This window comes from Salvelinus sp. IW2-2015, linkage group LG27 (genome assembly GCF_002910315.2).
Source record: "Salvelinus sp. IW2-2015 linkage group LG27, ASM291031v2, whole genome shotgun sequence".
In the NCBI taxonomy this organism is placed as follows: Eukaryota; Metazoa; Chordata; class Actinopteri; order Salmoniformes; family Salmonidae; genus Salvelinus; species Salvelinus sp. IW2-2015.
The window spans coordinates 30,519,191-30,536,173 of record NC_036867.1 but is presented as its reverse complement, the minus strand read 5'-3'; the positions used below and the strand labels follow the sequence as shown (position 1 = coordinate 30,536,173).

Sequence of the window (16,983 nt, the reverse complement as noted above, 5' to 3'; positions counted from 1 at the left end):
CTTCTCTAGGCCTCCTGTGTGTAGAAAAAACATCAGCTATTAACTGTAGTTTTCATCATTTAAACCATAGAAATGAATTAAGATACTAACCTATGTTGTGAACTGACAGTTGCTCTGATTGTGTTCCGATTCTCCACACTTTCCCCAAAGTTGCACTGGTTCAATCCCCGTCATAGATTTAAAAGCATTGGTGGAGGGAGCTTTCACCATTGTTAAATCCATTACAGGGGAAGTGTTGTCACTCTGTTGTGTAAATTGCCATGTTGTCTCCCTGACCCCTCACCTCTAACCCCTGACCTCTGTCCTAGGCTACTCCCACTGGAAAGGCCAGGTGCTGACCGCTGACGAGCTGCACGTCCTCTACGAGGGGATCAAGCTCAACAACGTCCACCACTACGACTATGTTCTTACAGGTGAGACGCACACACAGAAAGAAGTGAAGGCTAGCGGTAGCAGTGCTAGCAGACTGGGGATGGTTGTTAGTTTATATCAAGTATTTATTTATGATTGGTTAGACTGCCTTGTACACATTCACTGCTAAAAGCTGAATTGCAGTATACAGACAAAAAAGAAACAAGAATGAAAAGGAGGTAACAGTTAGCTAGCTGAAGAAACATTTTATAGAGAGCAGCTAGCTAAGTCAATAGCTTCAGAGAGTGCCTGCTTCTGGTCAKGGCGTACATTCTCTTCAGACAGATGTTGTTCTCGTCAGTCCTCAGCTCCCTCTGTAGCGTTCCAGGGAGAACACAGGAAGCAGTAGATGGATATGAGCCTCATGAGGTCACCTAGACAGAGATGGTGTCGGGCTGCAGGGTTTACGGAACCTAATGTCAGTCAGGCTGTCAGATGTTCGCCCACAGCCACTGTTCTGTGGTAGCCGTCGTGCTCTGCTACCCCTGGCCCAGAGAGAGAGAGACGGAACAGAAACGCTGGCACTCCCTGATGGATTACGTCTCCTCTCCTATCACCTTGAGAAGAGGGAGAGAGAAAGAAAGAGGGAGCAGACAAGCAGAGGAGAGGAGAGAGTGAAGGTCATGGTTTTATTCTTTCCCGAGTCCTTGTGAATCTGTCGAGGTGTGAAATGTAGCTAAACTGGAATGTGTTGGAACAGCTACATTCTAGTTACCAGACTATTGGTTGGTCGGCTCTTTTATTAAGACAGACTGCTAGACATTTGGAAGTAATTGTTACGGACACACTAGTGTAGTTGAGACTTAAGAGGTGAGTACAGCTGAAAACATCAGTTATGCTACGTACTGTATATCACCAACAATTAAAAGGTTCACCTTAAAGACTCTTAGGAGTGACCATGACTATTAGCGTGTGAGACAGACAGCATTTGTCAGTTGAAACTCTGTCTGTAAGAAACATAGCTTACAAATGGGACTTACAGATGTATCTGCGGTCACATACATGGCATGAAGTACACTGTGTATATCATCCAATAAGTGGATAAACTGAGTAAGTGAAGTGAAGTTTGAGTTAGAATCTAGCCGTGCCAATTTTCTCCCTATTCCCAACTCTTCCCGTGGCCCTAAATCTTCGTAATTTACAGATCGGTAAAATGTAAGGAATATGGTGGAAGCTCAACTAATACACTGCTCATGGAGTGCATAGGGATGTGTGAAGGTCACTCCTTAGTCTGAAGTGTCCCCACTTGCGCTGCCAAATAGCTAGCTTCAGGAGGGCGGTCATGTATGTTTGCAAGGCAGAGGTCCTGTGTTCGAGCCCTCGGTATGAGCCAAGTTAGGAGGAAGCAGTAGCCGCTAAGCAAGCAGTGTGACGTTATTTACACTCATACCTATCCAGACCCTTCAGATTGGCAAAAATCTAGTGTTAGGGACTAGGAAGGGAATTGGTATTGAGACGGTTAACCCCTGTGTGTTTAAATTAGCCATGAGGACATGGGCTTTCCCTCACTGAGAGCCTGGTGGCCGAGCACAAAAGTCAGGCCCCCACACAAAGAAGCCTTACATCGGCATTCCCATTGAATCTTCTCCCTCTCTGTCTTCCTCTCTTCTGGCCCTTATCTCRTACCTACTGTACATACAGCCAGCKCTGCAGCGTCAGCAGGTCTTGCTCACATGCACACAAACACTGCAGAAAAGACTCCACCTGCCTCTATGCAAATACAATGAGAATCTCAGGCGTGACATGGTCCATGAAGAAGCATTAATTGTGTCATTAAGAGTGACACACTCACTGAACTCACTGAACTCTGAGAAAGCACTGACACACTCACTGTCACACCATGATCCCTGATCCTTTCATTGGAGCCCTGGGTGAGGGGTTGTCTGCAGTGAACTGTATAAAACTTTATTGAGACATTGAGGAGTTGGTTTGACCCAGAATCATCTTCTCCCCTCAGGGTACACTCGAGACACTTCCTTTCTTGAGATGGTTGTGGACATCGTACAAGAGCTGAAGAGGGCCAATCCTAACCTTGTGTATGGTGTGTATCCCTCGCTATGTCACCCCTATGTGTGTGTGTCTGACACATCTGTTCAAATCAACAGGGTGGGGTTCGACCACTGCTGATCACAAGTTCAAGATGCCTGTATGGGTTATTGTTAGGGCCAAGAGTTTTTCCTGACCACCTGACCTGACCAGGGAGAAGTGATCTGGAAAAACTCCTGGCCCTAGCTATTGTATCATCCTCTTCAGGTTGGGGTTGGTAGAAGCGTAAGGACACAAAGAAAATAAAAGCCTCACACTCTCATGGCTCCGAAGCAATACATTTAATAGATTTTACATTTTATTTTTATTTCATTTTATTTTAATTTCACCTTTATTTAACCAGGTAGGCCAGTTGAGAACAAGTTCTCATTTACAACTGCGACCTGGCCAAGATAGAACAAAGCAGTGCGACAAAAACAACACAGAGTTACACATGGGATAAACAAATGTACAGTCAATAACTCAATAGAAAAATCTATGTACAGTGTGTGCAAATGTAGTAAGATTAGGGAGGTAAGGCAATAAATAGGCCATAGTGGGGGAAAAAATACAATTTAGCAATTAAACACTGGAGTGATAGATGTACAGAAGATGAATGTGCCAGTAGAGATACTGGGGTGCAAAGGACCAAAAAAAATAAAAACAATATGGGGATGAGGCAGCTGGGTGGGCTATTTACAGATGGGCTATGTACAGCTGCAATGATCGGTAAGCTGCTCTGACAGCTGATGTCAGAGCAGCTGACAGCTGTTATTCGACAGCTAAGCTGCCTTCATCCGGGTTTCAGGGTAATGACAAGCTTGATGTAGAATATAGCTTGCCGTATGCTTCCCAGTCGAAACAGTTCATGCATATATTATGACAACATTTTGTTTGTTTTGGTCTTCAGCAGGTTCTTTTTGGGCTGTTTGTGCACACAACATTTTTTCCTGAGGCAAGCCGAAGTTCGGTAGGCGAAGTCTAGCCCCCTTTGTCGGTGATTGGTCAACAGTACTACTCCTAGTAGGAGTGAGAACATGAAGTGTTGTCAGTCAACAAGTGACGACTAGTTTTCATGCACATTTTTTCACATGAGAAATACTGCACCAAACGTTTTAGTCAGATGTAAAATTGTGTGATTAAGAATTCCCCTGCAAAAACTGCAAAAAGAAATTACTTTCCTTGATTTACAGTGCATTTGGAAAGTATTCAGACCCCTTTACTTTTTCCAGATTTTGTTACTTATAGCCTTATTCTCAAATGGATTAAATCGTTTTTTCCCTCATCAATCTACAGATAATAATCCATAATGGCAAAGCAAAAACTGTTTTTTTAGAAATGTTTGCAAATGTATGGAAAATAAAAACTGAAATATGACATTTACATAAGTACAGTTGAAGTCGGAAGTTTACATACACTTAGGTTGGAGTCATTAAAACTTGTTTTTCAACCACTCCACAAATTTCTTGTTAACAAACTATAGTTTTGGCAAGTCGGTTAGGACATCTACTTTATGCATGACACAAGTAATTTTTTCAACAATTGTTTACAGACAGATTATTTCACTATAATTCACTGTATCACAATTCCAGTGGGTCAGAAGTTTACATACACTAAGTTGACTGTGGCTTTAAACAGCTTGGAAAATTCCAGAAAATGATGTCATGGCTTTAGAAGCTTCTAATAGGCTAATTGACATCATTTGAGTTAATTAGAGGTGTACCTGTGGATGTATTTCAAGGCCTACCTTCAAACTCAGTGCCTCTTTGCTTGACATCATGGGAAACTCAAAAGAAATCAGCCAAGACCTCAGAAACAAAATTGTAGACCTCCACAAGTCTGGTTCATCCTAGGGAGCAATTTCCAAACGCCTGAAGGTACCGGTATAAAACAGGTATAAAAGTATCTATATCCACAGTAAAACGAGTCCTATATTGACATAACCTGAAAGGCTGCTCAGCAAGGAAGAAACCACTGCTCCAAAACCGCCATAAAAAAGCCAGACTACGGTTTGCAGCTGCACATGGGGACAAAGATCATACTTTTTGGAGAAATGTCCTCTGGTCTGATGAAACAAAAATAGAACTGTTTGGCCATATTGACCATCGTTATGTTTGGAGGAAAAGGGGGGATGCTTGCAAGCCGAAGAACACCATCCCAACCGTGAAGCACAGGTGTGGCAGCATCATGTTGTGGGGGTGCTTTGCTGCAGGAGGGACTGGTGCACTTCACAAAATAGATGGCATCATGAGAAGGAAAATTATGTGGAAGTTGAAGCTTGGTCGCAAATGGGTCGTCCAAATGGACAATGACCCCAAGCATACTTCCAAAGTTGTGGCAAAATGGCTTAAGGACAGTAGTCCTTAACAAGTCAAGGTATTGAAGTGGCCATCACAAGGCCCTGACCTCAAATCCCATAGAAACTTTGTGGGCAGAACGGAAAAAGGGTGTGCGAGCAAGGAGGCCTACAAACCTGACTCAGTTACACCAGCTCTGTCAGGAGGAAGGGGCCAAAATTCACCCAACTTATTGTGGGAAGCTTGTGGAAGGCTACATGAAACGTTTGACCCAAGTTAAACAATTTAAAGGTAATGCTACCAAATACTAATTGATGCTAACTTCTGACCCACTGGGAATGTAATGAAAGAAATAAAGGCTGAAATAAATAATTGCCTCTACTATTATTCTGACATTTCACATTCTTAAAATAAAGTGGTGGAGGCCTCCCGGGTGGCGCAGTGGTCTAGAGCACTGCATCGCAGTGCTATGCTGCGCCACCAGAGTCTGGGTTCGCGCCCAGGCTCTGTCGCAGCCGGCCGCGACCGGGAGGTCCGTGGGGCGACGCACAATTGGCTTAGCGTCGTCCGGGTTAGGGAGGGTTTGGCCAGTAGGGATATCCTTGTCTCATCGCGCTCCAGCGACTCCTGTGGCGGGCCGGGCGCAGTGCGCGCTAACCAAGGGGGCCAGGTGCACGGTGTTTCCTCCGACACATTGGTGCGGCTGGCTTCCGGGTTGGAGGCGCGCTGTGTTAAGAAGCAGTGCGGCTTGGTTGGGTTGTGCTTCGGAGGACTTTCGACCTTCGTCTCTCCCGAGCCCGTACGGGAGTTGTAGCGATGAGACAAGATAGTAATTACTAGCGATTGGATACCACGAAAATTGGGGAGAAAAGGGGATAAAATGTAAAAAAATTAAATACAAAAAATTAAATAAAAAATAAAGTGGTGATCCTAACTGACCTAAGACAGGGAATTTTTACTTGGATTAAATGTCAGGAATTGTGAAAACTGAGTTTAAATGTATTTGGCTAAGGTGTATGTAAACTTCCGACTTCAACTGTATTCAGACCCTTTACTCAGTACTTTGTTGAAACACCTTTTGCAGCCATTACAGCCTACAGTTTTCTTGGGTATGATGCTATAAGCCTGGTACACCTGTATTTGGGGAGTGTCTCCCATTCTTCTCTGCAGATCCTTATCAAGGATCTCTCTGTATTTTGCTCCATTCATCTTTCCTTTGATCCTGCCTAGTCTCCCAGTCCCTGCCACTGAAAAACATCCCCACAGCATGATGCTGCCACCACCATGGTTCACCGTAGGGATGGTACCAGGTTTCCTCCAAACGTAACGCTTGGCATTCAGGCCAAAGAGATTAATATTGGTTTCATCTCATGGTTTGAGAGTCCTTTAGGTGCCTTTTAGCAAACTCCAAGCAGGCTGTCATGTGCCTTTTACTGAGGAGTGGTTTCCGTCTGGCCACTCTACCAAAAATGCCTGATTGGTGGAGTGCTATAGAGATGGTTGTCCTTCTGGAAGGTTCTCCCATCTCCACAGAGGAACCATTTGGTTCTTGGTCACCTACCTGACCAAGGCCCTTCTCCCCCGATTACTCGGTCTGGCCGGGCGGCCAGCTCTAGGAAGTCTTCCAAACTTCTGGGACCTTATATCGACAGGTGTGTGCCATCCCAAATCATGTCCAATCAATTGAATTTACCACAGGTGAACTCCAATCAAGTTGTAGAAACATCTCAAAGATGAAACAGGATGCACCTGAACTCAATTTCAAGTCTATTTTTTTWAATTCTGAACCTAAGTATGCGGACGCCTTAAGCCCTTAATGCGTTTAGAAAAAGTGCTGACAGGACAGTTGTATCTGTATCAGCGAGTCCCAAGTAAATAATTCTCAATTAAGCTGCAAACTAAGATTAAAGTTGACATAATTTAATAACGCCCATGCATTTCCAAGTAAATTAGCTGAACAACATGTAGTAGCAGGATGAATAAAACTGCTGTAAGCACATGTTTACAGTCTGTTCTGAGGGCAGTGTCGTATTCATTAGTGTACAACATAGCAAAACATTTTGCAACGGAAAATGAAAACAAGAATTTCTTTGTTTGTGTAGTCCATCCCCATTTCGTCCCATTATCTTCTGTTTGGTGTCTAGTGAATACGACCCAGGTGTTTGATGTAATTAGCTGATGATGAACCTAATCAGAAGACATCTTGGCTTCGATATAAAACATCTGTAATGTCTGTAAAACTGAGATCTGTGTTAGAGATTGAGTGTGTTCTCGTTTGCCTTTTTAGTGTGTGACCCGGTGCTGGGGGACCATGGCTCCATGGTGAGTACTTTGTGTTTTTGTCTTACGCTGCCTGTATTTTGTATGTTTTATTGAACAGAGCAGAAAAGATCATGAAAAGATAATAGTGGGAAAGAGTTCATTGGAAGAGTTCATCATAGAGAGTGGGTCGGATTTGAACCCACACTGACAGTGGTAGGTATGTATCCTACACAATCCAGGCCACCAGAGAGTACTGTGCGTTTAATGAGGGATCAGATGGTACTAGTAAGTGACGTCACTACTCCTGCTCAATCTCATTCAATGATGCAACGCTGACCTTCAGCTTTACCTGACCAATGAGTTAAGCCTAAGACCGCAGCCACACTGAGACACATAAACGGAAATCTTATGTGCATTCATCAATTGTCTGTTCAAGACAACTCTTTTTGGATGAGCTGCATATGTAAAAAGGCATGTTGAGCATTTTGTGATGGATAATGATCTCCGTTGTCCGTTGAAAAACCACTGGCAAATTTTTCAGACACAAAGTCGCAATGTGGCCGTGGCCTTAGAGACCCACTTTCACTTTCTGCTGTCCCTTGTCCTTTCTCTGTCTGTCTCTTCCTGTTCCTGTCTCTCTCCCTCTATCTCGCTCCCCCTCTCATACTGGAATCTCTTCTTTACCTTCATGGGCTGAGCATCAGGGATCAGTCGACATTATGTCATTGTTGCATCAAGGTGTGGGTGTGTGTGTGACGTGTGTGTGTGTGTTGCGGAGGGTGGATTGGGAAGGTTAGACCACATCTCATTTCACAGTGACAGATGAAATTAACATGAGCCGAGCTGCCCTCGCTGTTTGTACGGAGAGAATAATGCGGAATAATTTGCTCGATTGTGACTCATTGTGCGTGCATGCGTACGTGTTACAGTGTGTGCGTGTGTGTGTGCGTACACTAGTGTTTGTGTGTGTTTGATAGGTAGAGAGAGCACAAGGGCATACATGCATAATGTTTGTTGATGTATATAGTGACATTGAGAAAAATGGTGTGTATACTTGTTTGTTTGGACAAGATGTGCTCATCATTCTGATTGGCTCAATGCATCCATCCTTCCCTTGTTATGCATCTCAGGAGTCTAAAGTTGCTTCCTTTCCTCGTCCCCTTTTCTTCGTCTGCTCTGCTCTGAGCTAGGCAGCAATTTCAGCTCGGTGTAGATAAATAAGGGCTGATGAGGAGAGGCAGACACTTCAGGTGATTGAGATGCACCCTGTGTGTGTGCTTGCGTGTGTGTGTGCGCGAGTGTGTGTGCCTGTTCACCGGTACTGATGTGTTTCTTCCTGTCTCCAGTACGTTCCTGAGAACCTGCACCCGGTCTACAAGAACAAGGTAGTGCCAGTGGCCGACATCATCACACCCAATCAGTTTGAAGCAGAGTGAGTAATAGTGAACCTATATGGCTGCTGTGTGTGTGTGTGTGTGTGTGTNATAGTGAACCTATATGGCTGCTGTGTGTGTGTGTGTGTGTGTGTGTGTGTGTGTGTGTGTGTGTGTGTGTGAGAGACGGAGAGTTAAATCACCACAGGGACTGTATCGTATCTATCACTATCACGAAGCCTCATGCACATCCTAATCAGCTACATTGATGTCATTTTACTCAATATCCTATCAAATGATATACAGATACATATGGTGTGTAGCATGTCAGTAAGATGGCTGCTACACTGAGTTGATGGTTCTTGATACCCAGTCACTCCTTTCTGTGTTTGTCTGCTTGTCTTTTTGTCTGTATTCCTCCATCATTGTTCCTGGTTTGTGTTGGTTAGTGGTGCACAGGGTCTCTCTGGTGGATACCCATGGAATTACAGATGATGAATAATATTCTCTCCATTGTGTCTGAAGTGTTTCCACAGCCTAATGATAGCCTCAGTCGTTTAACTTGGAGATGATAGCGTAAATGTTGCTCACTGTCTCTCACTATGGCACTAAAACACTATAGAAGAACACTAAACAGACTCTTCCTTAGACTCTTTGTTGGTTGCTGTTTACAATGAATGTGGTGTTAGTGTCAAGCAGAGGAGGCTGGTGGGGGGAGCTATAGGAGGACGGGCTCATTCTAATGACTGGAATGTTATGAATAGAACAGATGTGTTTGATACCGTTCCATTTATTCCATTCCAGCCATTACAATGTGCCTGTCCTCCTATAGCTCCTCCCACCAGCCTCCTCTGGTGTCAAGGTTAAATTACCGTGGGCCTGTTTGTGTGTGTGTGTGTGTGACCTTATTAATGTGCCCATGTTTGTCCTCCAGGCTCCTGACAGGGAAGAACATTAGCACAGAGAAAGATGCAGTGGAGGTGAGTCTTAGACACCATAGAACATGCAACAGATATATTTATGTTGCAAAGTTGTCATCAAGTCATGTCGAACCTTGTACATAATCCATGGGCCATGTTTGAACACCAATAAAAATGGATTCTTCCTTCCTTGAGGTATTCACTGATATGTAAGTAAGCAGATGGCATCCACCCCATTGTTTTCACCAAGCCTTCCATGACAGCTGTGATTTCCTCAAGGCAAAAAGAAATGAAAGGTGTATTTAAAACAAAAATATWTWTWTTTTTTTGCTTTATTACACAGAACACACCTGACAGGTGTGGCATATCAAGAAGCTAATTAAACAGCATGATCATTACACATGTACACCTTGTGCTGGGGACAATGAAAGGCCACTCTAAAATGTGAATTTTTGTCACACAACACAATGACGCAAATGTCTCAAGTTTTGAGCAAGTGTACAATTAGCATGCTGACTGCAGGAATGTCGACCAGAGATGTTGCCAGATAATTGAATGTTAATTTCTCTACCATAAGCCGCCTCCAACGTTGTTTTAGAGAATTTGGCAGTTTGTCCAACCGGCCTCACAACCGCAGACCACGTGTAATCACACCAGTCCAGAACCTCCACATCCAGCTTCTTCACCTGCGGTATCGTCTGAGACCAGCCCCCCGGACAGCTGATAAAACTGGGTTTGCACAACTGAAGAGAAACTGTCAGAAACCGTCTCAGGGAAGCTCATCTGTGTGCTCGTCATCCTCACCAGGGTGTTGACCTGACTGCAGTTCGGCGTCGTAACTGACCTCAGTGGGCAAATGCTCACCTTCGATGGCCACTGGCACACTGGAGAAGAGTGCTTTTCATGGATGAATCCCGGTTTCATCTGTACCGGGCAGATAGCAAACAGTGTATATGGCGTCGTGTGGGCGAGCAGTTTGCTGAAGTCAACATTGTGAACAGAGTGCCCCATGGTGGCGGTGGGGTTATGGTATGAGCAGGCATAAGCTATGGACATCGAACACAATTGCATTTTATTGATGGTAATTTCAATGCACAGAGATACTGTGACGTGCCATTGTCGTGCCATTCATCTGCCGCCATCACCTCATGTTTCAGCGTGATAATACACAGCCCCATGTCGCAAGGATCTGTACACAACTCCTGGAAGCTGAAAATTTCCCAGTTCTTCCATGGCCTGCATACTCACCAGACATGTCACCTGTTGAGCATGTTTGGGATGATCTGGATCTATGTGTACGACAGCGTGTTCCAGTTCCCGCCAATATCTTGCATCTTCACACAGCCATTGAAGAGGAGTGGGACAACGTTCCACAGGCCACACAATAAACAGCCTGATCAACTCTATGCGAAGGAGATGTGTCGCGCTGCATGAGGCAAATGGTGGTCACCAGATACTGACTGGTTTTCCGATCCATGCCCCTACCTTTTTTTTAAGGTATCTGTGACCAACAGATGCATATCTGTATTCCCAAGAATGGTGGAGACGGGGATTGAAGCCCTGTATCTGCTGGGAGGCATGAATATGTGCTGGGTGTTACCAGCTCAACCATGGCTCTGCACAGAAGGGTGCATTTTCTAAGTATTTGAATAGGGACGTGGCACCATTAGATGTAGCAGAGAGTTGACCTTTGACCCTTTTCCCCTGGCTGCTGCCTCCTTCCCCAGGTGATGGACCTGCTCCATAAGATGGGTCCTGACACGGTGGTCATCACCAGCTCTGACCTGCCCTCGCGTCTGGGTGACCGCTTCCTTGTGTCCCTGGGCAGCCAGAGGACGTGTAAGTGTATGTGTGTGGTAAAGAGTTGGCAAACTAACAATGCAATGAGTAATTGATGTAACTGTCATGGTTTTATGTCCCATCTGTGAATCATTGGTCATTGGTGTAACATTTCCTCTTCTTGCATCTCCAGTGATGCCTGATGGTACCAAGTCCACCCAGAGGGTCCGTATGGAGATCCCCAAGGTGGACGCTGTGTTTGTGGGGACAGGGGACCTGTTTGCTGCGATGCTGCTGGCCTGGACTCACCACTACCCCAACGACCTCAAGGTCTGCAGTGTATACTAAAGCCAGTTATAAAAAAAACCTAGAGGACTCATTTGACACAAAAGACTGATTGTAAGGTATGAGGTGAAGTTGCCCCTAGACCATTGGTCACCAACCATTTCTGAGTCAAAATGCAAGTCGAGATCTACTGCTCAGATTGTTTTTTAAACATGACTTTAAAAAACGTAAGCCTATGCAACATTAACCAATTAAAAACAGTTCTGTAGCAATGAGGTTTGTGCAGTAGGCTACAGGCCCAATATAGTATCACTGCATATTGGCTACGCTTGAATTGCCCTGCCAAAGTTGTTCTTCTCAGACCATTTTGAAATTGTTTCAAAATGTTTGGTATCAGGTACGAAGGTAAGACCCAAGTGCAGACTGTGTGAAGTACCGGTAGCAATGTTTAATGTAACCACAGGGGCAGGGAAACGACAGGTCAAGGCAGGCAGGGGTCGATAATCCAGAGTAGGAGCAAAGGTTCAGGACGGCAGACAGGCTCAGGCAGAGTTCAGTAATCCAGATGTGGAGTAAAGGTACAGGACGGCAGGCAGGCTCAGGGACGGGCAGGGTGATCAGGCGGGCGGTTACAGGGTCAGGACAGGCCAGGGTCAAAAACCAGGAAGACGAGAAAAAGAGAGGCTGAGKAAAGACAGGCGCTGACAGGACGAACGCTGGTAAGCTTGACATAACAAGACGAACTGGCAACAGACAAACAGAGAACACAGGTATAAATACACAGGGGATAATGGTGAAACGGGCGACACCTGGAGGCGGGTGGAGACAATCACAAGGACAGGTGAAACAGATCAGGGCATGACAGTTTGGTATATGATCACACTGGTAATAGATCATTTGTTATAGTCCTTGTGAGGCACAGCTGAGTGAGCATAATAATTTGCTTCTTTTTTTTTTTACTAGACTGATGGCCTGCGTCTGATGGTCAATCTGAGAGGGGAGGGAGGGAGCAGCGTTGCGACTGCCTCTTACCCCACTCACCATCCCTCTCTCTCTCTCCCTCAGCTCGGAAAAGGGGACAGTCTTCCAGCTGATGGCAAAACTTAAGTCACACTGCATTATTTCTGCCTTATGCACCAATTCATGTTGTTACTCCAATGACCAGAGAAGTGAAATATTCTTTGATATTAAAAAAGACACAGGCCCCTAATACTAACAATGCAAGCTTATCGAAACACTTTGCTATACCCATTCAATGCAGCTGCAGTGCTGGTTGTAGGGAAGTCGGGAGAACGCACGTTGTATGACTTATAAAACTGTTGAACAAAGTGTTGACAGTGCTGAATAACAACTTAAACAGGAACTTACTCATAAAAACATCAACACTTTGCTGTATTTGTTGAGTCGCTCTCTAGTCAGGGTTTTAAAAGTTTWGAAATCTCACATTACCAACTTTGCTGTGCGTTCGAGGCTTCTTTTTACAGTCTATGGTGCAAGGAAACTGTAGACACTGTGATCTGAGCTATGTGATTGGCTAGCGGTAGACCTATAGGTGCACTTGATGTGTCTCTGGGCCTGCCGGGTAGGCAGAGTTCTACCTTCAGACACATGAAATTGTTCAAAATGGTTACACTTTGCCTTCCTGGCGCTAGGGCTGCTGAATCAAGTGCACCTACCCCAACAGCATGAAACAAATAAAAAAAAGAGGAACGCAAGGCTTTATCATTCGTTTTTTACAGAAATGTTTTGGTGATCGAGTAGGAATGGCTTGGAGATGATCCAATCGCGATCGACCGGTTGGTGACCACTGCCCTACATGCTGATCTTGAGTCAGTTTTGCATTTCCCCCACTAATGGTGAAGATTGGGGAAGGGGAAGATGATCCGAGATCTAGGGGAAACTTCACCCCGGAGTGTGATAGTAATGGCCCTCCATGGCGCTGCCCATGCTGTCACAGAAGCAATCAGTAGAATAGATTGGAGGTGCACCGTCTAGGTTTTATAGCGCTCTCTTGTATAGCTGAAGCTCACCACTGATACTGTCAGCATCATACTTAATAGTGATATCAATCAGTCAGCTACGTTCCCACCATTCGAACTTTCCCTAAAAATTCTCAAGGTAACTTGATAGCTGTGGTATGCTGGTGCTCTTACCAACATTTCAAATATCGTCTGGACCACCGACGGGGTGCTCAGTCCTAGGATTTTAAAACTGCAATTGTAAAAGAAGGATCAGGATGGCAGCTTAATTTCCTTTGAAAGTTTCAACATTGCTTTGACAAACAAGTCTCTCTCTCTCTCTCTCTCTCTCTCTCTCTCTCTGTTAGACTGCATGTGAGAAGACTTTCTCAGTCATGCATCACGTTATCAAGAGGACCATCTCCTATGCTCACGGTAAGACAAAATCAAGCATCATTTTACTCGCTGTAAGAAGTGTTTGTGTGTATATGTGCTTGTGTTTAAGATGCTTGAGCGTTCATTTGCTCCTTCTGTCTTTGTTTTTCTCTTTCTCTGGGTTATTCTCTCTCCTCTTTTCCCCCCCTCCAACTTTCTCTCTTTCAGAGTTAGCAGGGCCTGGCCGAAAACCCAGCCCGCCTCAACTGGAGCTGAGAATGGTTCAGAGCAAAGCGGACATTGAGGACCCCGCCATCGTGATGGAGGCTACTGTCCTAACCCTATAGAGCCCCCACACCCCATCCCCCCCACCCACCCCTCCACCCGCGCCACAACCGCACAATGTATAGGTGTTGTACATTTTNCTTTCTCTCTTTCAGAGTTAGCAGGGCCTGGCCGAAAACCCAGCCCGCCTCAACTGGAGCTGAGAATGGTTCAGAGCAAAGCGGACATTGAGGACCCCGCCATCGTGATGGAGGCTACTGTCCTAACCCTATAAAGACTCCACCCCCCATCTCCCACCACCCCCCCCGCGCCACAACCGCACAATGTATAGGTGTTGTACATTTTGATCTGTAATGTGACATTGCCTTAGAAATCTCTTACAGAGCACAACATTTCCATATGAGGAGACTTAGCAGGGTATGGATGGATAGACTGGGGGGTGAGCAGAGGAGGGGAAGACCTGAGTGGGCCGGGGTGGGGGCTACTGCACCTCACGCACCTCCCTTTGACAACCTGGTCTCTCTCGGTCTCTCTTCATCTCTCCCACTCCCTCTATGAGCTCGCCTAACCTTTTGGTTTGTCCTGCACACACAGCTTCACAGCCCAGCCCAGGCCTAGACTATTCCAAGGCCAAGCATCACAGGGTTTAGGCCTATTGGAGTTGCAGCACTAGCTAACTACGGTGGCAATGTGGTGGCCCAGGCTAGCTAAGGCCGAGGTTATATCTGGTAGAGGTCGATCGATTATGATTTTTCAACGCCGATACCAATTATTGTAGGACCAAAAAAAGCCGATACCGATTAATCGGACGATTTTTAGATATATTTTTGTAATAAGGACAATTACAACAATACTGAATGAACACTTTTATTTTAACTTAATATAATACATAAATAAAAATAAATTTAGTCTCAAATAAATAATGAAACATGTTCAATTTGGTTTAAATAATGCAAAAACACAGTGTTGGAGAAGAAAGTAAAAGTGCAATATGTGCCATGTAAAAAGCTTACGTTTAAGTTCCTTATTCAGAACATGAGAACATATGAAAGCTGGTGGTTCCTTTTAACATGAGTCTTCAATATTCCAAGTTAAGAAGTTTTAGGTTGTAGTTATTATAGGAATTATAGGGCTATTTGTATTTCATATACCTTTGACTATTGGATGTTCTTATAGGCACTATAGTATTGCCAGCCTAATCTCGGGAATTGATAGGCTTGAAGTCATAAAGAGCACTGTGCTTCAAGCATTGCGAAGAGCTGCTGGAAAACGCAGGAAAGTGCTGTTTGAGTAAATGCTTACGAGCCTGCTGCTGCCTACCACCGCTCAGTCAGACTGCTCTATCAAATATCAAATCATAGACTTAATTATAATATAATAAACACACAGGAATATGAGCCTTAGGTCATTAATATGGTCAAATCCGGAAACTATCATTTCGAAAACAAAACGTTTATTCTTTCAGTGAAATACGGAACCGTTCTGTATTTTATCGAACGGGTGGCATCCATAAATCTAAATATTGCTGTTACATTGCACAAACTTCAATGTTATGTTGGCTCTGCTTGCACAGAACGCAAGAGAAGTGACACTTTGACAATTTCCCTTGTTAATATTGCCTGCTAACATGAATTTCTTTCAACTAAATATGCAGGTTTTAAAAAATATACTTGTGTATTGATTTTAAGAAAGGCATTGATGTTTATGGTTAGGTACATTGGTGCAACGATAGTGCTTTTTTCGCGAATGCGRTTGTTAAATCATCACCTGTTTGGCGAAGTAGGCTGTGATTCGATGATAAATTCACAGGCACCGCATTGATTATTTGCAACGCAGGACAAGCTAGTTAAACTAGTAATATCATCAACCATGTGTAGTTAACTAGTGATTATGTTAAGATTAATTGTTTTTTATAACATAAGTTTAATGCTAGCTAGCAACTTACCTTGGCTCCTTGCTGCACTCGCGTAACAGGTGGTCAGCCTGCCACGCAGTTTCCTCGTGGAGTGCAATGTAATTGGCCATAAACGATGTCCAAAAATGACGATTACCGATTGTTATGAAAACTTGAAATCGGCCTTAATTAATCGGCCATGCCGATTAATCGGTCGACCTCTAATATCTGGCCTGCAAAAATCAACCAACCAACAATCTGTCAATCAATCAAGCCTTGTGAAATACATGCACAGCTGAGGGAAGAATACTGAACAGGGATAGGATAGAACCTGGGGCACTTATCTCAGTGGAGGAGTGGTGATTTAGAAACGTTTTACCTCATATGTCACAACAGGACAATGGTTTTGGGTATGTTGATTCTTAAATCAATTGTCCATGTTCGGTGCTTAGATCATGATCAGTGTATGATCATTGTAAGCACGTCACTAACTTTGTGGTTGTATGTTTTTGTGTGTTTGTTATTTACAATGTGTGAAATGCTGGAGATCTATCATTTCAACATTTGTTGATATGATCCTTGTGTGTTCAAATTTCAATGTTATTGGAATTACCATGCGTATGTCTTTTATTTTGGTCTTAATTGGTTGCAAGGACTAGCAAGGATAATCTACACTGTTCATTTTATACGTGCAAAACATTCATATATTTTTTTATGTATTTGTATATTTACATATCTTGGGCAGATATAATATTGATATGGTTTCTCTGTCTGTGCCAAACTTGTGAAATCAAATTATGTTAGAGTGCTGAACTGGCTGTTTCCTGATACAGACATGAAATTGCAATAAAGTTAATATGAATCCTGTTATTTAGCCAACTTGCTGTAAGTTTTCTGTCTGCCCCTGCTTTATGGGGAATTCTCCATATCTTACCCTCTGTTCTGAAAAATTAACAATGTGGAGAAAGCCGATTTGATCTTTCTGAAGATGCTATGTTACAGGGACTCAAAGTTGAGGAACCAACCATTTCTCATCAGACAGGGGGGGTGTCCGTGTGCAGGACCAATCAGGGGTTAGTTCTGCTCTGACTGACATGTACTTACTCCTCAGCTTTTCAT

The 16,983-nt window shown here is 44.1% G+C and overlaps 1 protein-coding gene across 2 annotated transcripts in view; it reads left to right on the top strand.

Annotated features, from left to right (window-relative positions):
• Positions 1-14,079, top strand: part of LOC111953165 (pyridoxal kinase-like) — a 29,797-nt gene extending 15,718 nt beyond the window's left edge. The window contains exons 3-11 of one of the 2 annotated variants that reach the window (XR_011474268.1): positions 309-413; positions 2,369-2,452; positions 7,021-7,055; positions 8,342-8,427; positions 9,303-9,348; positions 11,016-11,127; positions 11,261-11,397; positions 12,316-13,745; positions 13,914-13,943. Coding sequence is in view for 1 of the 2 variants with exons in the window: in XM_023972245.2 (XP_023828013.1) it covers positions 309-413; positions 2,369-2,452; positions 7,021-7,055; positions 8,342-8,427; positions 9,303-9,348; positions 11,016-11,127; positions 11,261-11,397; positions 13,679-13,745; positions 13,914-14,032 (791 nt within the window). In the remaining variant the exon portion in view is untranslated. Of the gene's footprint in view, positions 1-308; positions 414-2,368; positions 2,453-7,020; positions 7,056-8,341; positions 8,428-9,302; positions 9,349-11,015; positions 11,128-11,260; positions 11,398-12,315; positions 13,746-13,913 lie in introns of both variants that reach the window. The other variant, XM_023972245.2, reaches the window with a different exon arrangement.
• Positions 14,080-16,983: the final 2,904 nt, after the last annotated feature.